At 42.0% G+C, this 6,707-nt stretch overlaps 1 protein-coding gene across 2 annotated transcripts in view; it reads left to right on the plus strand.

Annotated features, from left to right (window-relative positions):
- pkib (protein kinase (cAMP-dependent, catalytic) inhibitor beta) overlaps positions 1–5,939 on the plus strand; it is a 31,397-nt gene extending 25,458 nt beyond the window's left edge. For both annotated transcript variants that reach the window (XM_028598392.1, XM_028598393.1), the window contains exons 2-3: positions 2,409–2,562; positions 4,001–5,939. In XM_028598392.1, the coding sequence (XP_028454193.1) occupies positions 2,421–2,562; positions 4,001–4,083 (225 nt within the window). In that variant the 5' untranslated portion in view covers positions 2,409–2,420 and the 3' untranslated portion in view covers positions 4,084–5,939. The remainder of the gene's footprint in view (positions 1–2,408; positions 2,563–4,000) is intronic.
- The last annotated feature ends 768 nt before the right edge of the window (positions 5,940–6,707 follow it).

A 6,707-nucleotide genomic window follows, 5' to 3' on the forward strand; every position in this document is an offset into this window, starting at 1 on the left:
ACCATTTACGGTAATCATAAAGGCTGTCATTCATGTAGGGTAATCATAGGTCGCACAGTTAATTTGATGATTATATGTTGATGTTCAAAAATGCTACGTGCGTCAACCAAAGGCTACAATTTCGGTTTGTTTACATTGCCTTGCCCATTCCGCCCTCTATGTGCAGAGTCACAGGCTTTGTTATCAACGTGTGATTATGTGATGTAAGTGTTGGAGTAAATCTGTTCATACTCGTGGAAATATTTGACAAAATAGGCCACAATTCACTGCTGTGGCTTATATGAGCTCGATGGCTATGCCACAATAGCACTTGAGGCTAACAGATGGCCAACCTGTAGCCTTCTTTTCTGGAGATCTAGATTGCGTTTGTGTGTGTGCGTGTGTGTGTGTGAGAGAGAGTTTATAGCTGCAAGTGTGCATTAATTCACATGTCATTCCTTTGTTGAAAGAGAGGGATGGGAAATGGGATTTTGCTCTACAACAAAAAAGGGAGACTGGGAAGAGAAAGCGAGATAGCGAGAGAATGGATTTGAGTTTTATGTTTACCTGCCAGTGGTGCTTTTTCAGTATTGTTGCCATAGCAACAGCGGCTCGCTGTATTTGTGTGTGTAATGTGCTTGTGGGTTAGAGTGTGTGTGTGACAAGGGATGTAATTCTGCTTGTCACCAGTGTAGCCTAGAGCTGACTCCCCAGCTGCTGGTTGCCATGAGACCAGACAGACACATCCTCCGCTTCAATGATAAATCTTTTCTCTTGACGCTCAAATCACTGAACAAATTAGGTACCCTACATTTTGTTTATTCCTGAGATATGTCAAGATACACGGCCACTGCTTTTGCTCTGCATTACTAAAAATGTAACGTCATTAACATGCCATTCCATGGGTAAATACAGGCTTGGGGGAAAGTAATAGGCTGACTAAATCATTTAAAATGCACTAGGACATAGTTACTGTGCTCTACAGGGGTTTTCCACATGCATGCTAACAAGACCAAAGCACACAGACTAACTTGATGGTTATAGAAATAAGACCCTGAACCTCATGTAATAGGTCAGTCGGTTATAAATCAGGCTAAAATGCACACCTTAATTGTGAATCATTGCAACAGTGTTGCTCCCTTTGCCATTAGCTATCCAACTGTCCAATAGACTAGTAAGCTAGCTCTAGCTACAGTAATTACTGGCAAACCAAGCAAACAATCCAGTAATATTGTAACTAGTCAGCTACTGTTTAGCCAATATCATGATGACTATGAGTATTCACAGTGAAAACTGTGAATAATATTAAATTAACTTGATGTTACCATCACATGTTAGTTACTTTACTACACATGGGGTTTAACATGCATGCTAATGGGGGCAAAAGCACTAAAACTGTGTAGCTGGCCATGAGTTAAAGACTTTGAACCGCATGTCATTTGTGCCAATGTGTGATACTTCAAATGCACCTCCTTAATATTCAACATTACTCCAATTTCTTCTGCTATTAGCCATGTCCAGCAATCTACGGCAGTTAGCAAGAGCTCACTAATGAATAAACAAAGCCAACAAAGCAATCAAAGCAGTAATGCTGCAACTGGACGGCCAATATCCCCGATAACTAGAGATGGCCCAAAACCACTTTTTTGCTTCCCGATACCGATTCCGATACCTGAACTTGCGTATCGGCCGATACCGAGTACCGATCCGATACCAGTGTGTCATATATTTTATTATGTTTTAACAACTGTATACTACTATCCCTGTATGGATGTGATATGGTTTCTATCTCTGTTGTCTGTCTGGCTCAGGTTAAACTCTTTGTGAAACATGAACAAACACAAACAATGAATGCTGTAGAACTTTCTTTTATTCTCCAGTTTGACAGTCAGTTATAATGGAAAAAGAACATAAATAAACTACTTTAACTAGATTTTCTTTAGGGCTTTATTACGTGGTATCGTCGGTGCATAAACTCCAGTACTTCCCGATACCAGCGTTTTAGGCAGTATCGGAGCCGATACCGGTAACAGATACTGGTAACATCTCTACCGATAACTTTGGGAATTTACAGTGAAAAAAAGTGAAAGTATGTTGAATTAACTTGAGGTTTCCTTTACATGAGACTTTACTACACACTTAGTTACTTTACTTTCCCATGCTTGCTAAAAGAGCAAAAGAACAAGAATGTTGTGGTTGTTACATGGTTTCTTATAAGCTATGTAGCTGTCCGGCTAGCCAACTAACAAACCAAGCAAAAAAGCAGTACTGTAGCTGGACGGCTAATAATTCCATTAATTATTCATTTCCATTGAAATATAGTAAATAAATGTTTCCATCGCATATTCTCTTTCTTTCCTGTTGAAGAGCACGGTTTTCAAGGCCAGGCAAAAATGTAACATCGTACTCTATCGCTGTCTTTGTCATAGAGGGGTCCTGAGATGACGGAAGTGGAGCCAGTGTTGGACTTTGCCTCCTCGGGGCGCTCGGGGAGGAGAAATGCCCTGCCTGACATCCTGGGCTCGCCGGCAGGCGTAAACCCTGGCGACCTGCCTCTTAAGCTGGCTGAGCTGTCCCTCAAAGGTAACCAACTTATAAAACAAGTACATCCGACCAGGCAATGCGATTGGTCAACTAGACATTTAGAACATGCTGAAATCCACCATTTCAACATTCCAGAAATGAATCAAAAACAGTTTTTTTAATTCATGGAAATGAATCACAAACCACAGTAACACACAGACGCTCTCCAACATATTTATATATAAAGTGATTCATCGGATTATTCGGATTAATTGAAAGCTCTGGAGTTATAAGAGATGTTTGGATCACATCAGCTGTGCACACATGGCGCTATGTTAAAAATAGCCTACATGTGAAGTTCACAGACATAGTAGCTAATGATCTATCCATGGCCAAATATGTCTATTCAACGAACATAATGACACTGCTAGCTACCTATGTAGTGGAGTTTGGTCCCCCGTGTCTGGCTCTGGTCCATACATGGTTGCTGGATATGGCAGAGATTTATGGCTGAAGACTTAGCGTTGACAGTCAGCTCCGGTAAAAAGCATTAGGTCCACCTTTGGGCGACGATTGCCACTTGGGAATTGGCTAAAACTGGCCATTTCCAATTATCCTAAAGCATTCATCATGACTCTGGCATTAGTGTGGCTACCACGTGTGCCTAATTTTGGGCTGAGTATTTTTGACTGCACGGGGTAGCAAGGAAATTAGCATGCTGCCAAATCACATATAATGACACAATTTGTCTTGCATCTTCCACACAACGAATGGCTTTGCAAAGTCTTTCTACCCTTACAAGCCTATATATGTGCACTCTCACAAACATTTGAACATATGTGTGTATTAAAGTAGCTAGTTACTAGGGCTGGGCAATATATCAATATTATATCAATATCGTGATACGAGACTAGATATCGTCTTAGATTTTGGATATAGTAATATCGTGATATGACGTGATAATAGTTGTCTTTTCCTGGTTTTAAAGGCTGCATTACAGTAGAGTGATGTACTTTTCTGAACTTACCAGACTGTTCTATTATTTGCCTTTTCCCCACTTAGACATCATGTCCACATTACTGAGGATTATTTATCTAAAATCTAAATGTGAAGATATTTTGTCAAAGCACCAATTGTCAACCCTAGAATATCGCCACAATATCGAGGTATTTGGTCAAGAATATCATGATATCTGATTTTCTCCATATCGCCCAGCCCTACTTGTTACTATGTAAAGTAAGCGTGCACGTGTTTCCCCATGATCCTGGAGTTCTGGACGCCATGCCTTTCCTTCCTATAGCCTTAAATTTGTCCCAGTTTTGAGGCGACTGGTGCTATGCTACTTCTGGTGATTTTAGAAACTGGTGCCATAACGATGACAACGTAAGCACCTACTGATGTACTAATCATAAAGTCGGTATTGATCAACAAACAGTCTAGTCCTTTTTTTATGACTGCAACATATTTCTTATTCTTGTCTTTTTGGGTTTGTGTGCAGATGGCCCGGGAGGGGCCCAGTCACCCACGGCGGAGGAGCCTCCTGCGCCGCCGGAGAGCTCCGAGGGGAAAGAGGGATCGTAGGGACTCGTTTATTTACCTCCCCGGAGACCTGCCACGATACCCTGAGAGAAGGGACGAGGAGCGAGTTAGAGCGCGACTGGTGGGAGAAAGAGCGATTATCTGTGGAGAGCCAGTCTGTTTGTGAAGCAGCTGAGCCACGGAGGGAGGGGGACCGAGCAACTCCCCAGGGACTGGAGCCAGGCACTCGGCACTATCTGAAAAGAGTTAGACGTCTGTTAGTTATGAACCAGTGAGAGAGTGTGAGTGTGTGTGTATGTATGTATGTATGTATGTGAGTTATACACTCACCGCGGACACTACACTGAGAATCAGAAGGACCATGACAGATTGTATACTGTACACTACTATTTTTGTATGATTTATTTAAAACTAAAGATAAACAGGAACTCATAAGTCAAACTGTAATATGTACCATTTGCTTTTCCTTTACAGTGATGTGTGTTACTTTACATTGAGGGATAGTAGGAGGGATATTAAAGGACTAAAAGCCTGTAGTGGCTCCAAGCTTTTACATCCAGCTGGACGCAAAGTGGCACGTGACATAAGGAAACGGGGAAATCTTTTGTGTCGTCTTCTGCTTTCCCACTAACTGTGTATAATCTACTGTATGTTTTCAAATCTGAGGCTGTTGTACACTATATCTTTATCGTAAATGTACAGTTTTTATCCCCCGTTGCAGACTGTTTTGATCCTAAACTTTTCTTTTTTTTTTAGGTGTCCATATGGACACGTTAGGTGATAACATAGAAGAACCGTCCATATCTTGAGACATTCCTTTAGTGTCCCACTGCCAGCAATGTACACACCGCTTTATTATAATACTGAGAAAAGTCAGAGGTTTCCCTTTTGGTTTTTGCTCAAGGCTGCTTTTAAAAGTCTCTTCACTTTCCAGAAGCTCTGAAAATGTGCCTAGTGGCAGTTCACAACCCAAAACGTGTGTTGTGTTCTCTCTCTCTGTGAAGTACTGTTATTGACCATTTTGGGCTACTGATATTTCCTCAGTTTTAATAGGAGGTATCATAACACATCTTTACGGCTTGAACTGTAAATGAAACATGAAAACAAACTTTTGTAACATTCTGCAGACCTGCATCTGCGGATCCTACACTTTGTCAGGAAATGGGATTCAGTTTTGCGTAAAAAAAAATAAAAAAATAAAGAAATAACTTCGGCAGGGCATCTCGGGCTCCTCGCACGCCACTTCATAAAGCGACAGCGGCATATGGCCGCTGACTGGGCACGGGAGCAAGCGTCACCGCCGCCACAATGTGTTTTTCCCACTGCCCGGAAATGGCAGCGCGCTCGCCTTCTGCCTCTCCGCACGGAGAAAAGTCTGTTCACACTCATCAACACATACGCAGAGCTGAGAATAGGATGCGAGACGGGACGGCGAGAATCAGCGACGCTCCACTTTTTTTGTCAGCTCTCCGCTCTACTCCACCGCTACTGTAAATATACTGTGTTGTAGTATAACCTGTGTGTGTCATACATGCTGCCTGTATGCTGACAGACTTTATTCACATACTGTGTACCCATAAAGAAATGGTGTTCTGTAATGGTCTCTAGTTCTAGCCAGTGGCTGTGTCTTTATGTGGATGTGTTTCACAAATGTAACAAAGGAAGGCCTGGTGTGCAGCTGCCCCGCCTCAGCCGTACTTTTACTAACACTGATGAGAAGTGTTAATGGTCTACACCCGAGCTGTATGATCACCCCCTTTTTTTTTTTTTTTTTTTGGAGTGATGATTTAAAAAAAAGGTGTATTTTGTAGTGTCCTGATCTCTAAGTGGTGCATACATTTTACTTGGCTGGATTGAATCCCATGTGTTGATTCTATCTGGTGGTGAAACCTGCCATATTAAACCCACGAGCTTTACATATACAACTGTGTTGAATCGTTTGATTTCTACGCAAGGCCCTCACTCCTGGTGTAGGATCTGTATCTGTATTTTGGCACACATTCCATATGTTTGTGTACATATGGGATATCATTGACAGTGTTTTTAGCCACAGCGGTTCTCTGTGGAGGACGAGGTCAGATGGATCAGTACACCACTGTGGTCCAGACTGACATAGCTCAACAGCTGTTGGAACGGAAATGTGTACAGATCTGGCAACACAGATATGCTAACGTCATCCGACTTTCGCGAACGCCACGACAAAGCTCATTTTCGTAATGCTAAATATGTCTTTTAGCTGTGTACATGTCTGATGTCAGCAAAGAAGAATATTAATACATTTTGCAAATAGAACTTTTTAATCGATCCACACAACGCTCGCTATGCTTTCAAATGACGCCACGCCCATTTAGGAGACAGGAAGCGTGTTCCGTTTCATACTAAACCATGTTTAGTTAGAAAGAATCTTTGGTACAACCTCGCAGAGCTGCTAGCATGGCTGAAGGCGAGTTTTGTCTACACAAACGCATTATAGCAGCTCTCCCCATTAAACACTCATTTTGTTGAGTTCTGCGAGTGCTAATTAGTTCACCTAGTGGCAGGTGGAGCAGAAAGACGTATCAGCAAGACACACACATCACACGTTACACATCAGTCTATATGTGGGAAAAGTTGTAGAACGCCTTTTTGTAGCTCCAGAGTGAGCTGTGTGAAGTGATGTCACTTGG

This window comes from Perca flavescens, chromosome 14 (assembly GCF_004354835.1).
Source record: "Perca flavescens isolate YP-PL-M2 chromosome 14, PFLA_1.0, whole genome shotgun sequence".
In the NCBI taxonomy this organism is placed as follows: Eukaryota; Metazoa; Chordata; class Actinopteri; order Perciformes; family Percidae; genus Perca; species Perca flavescens.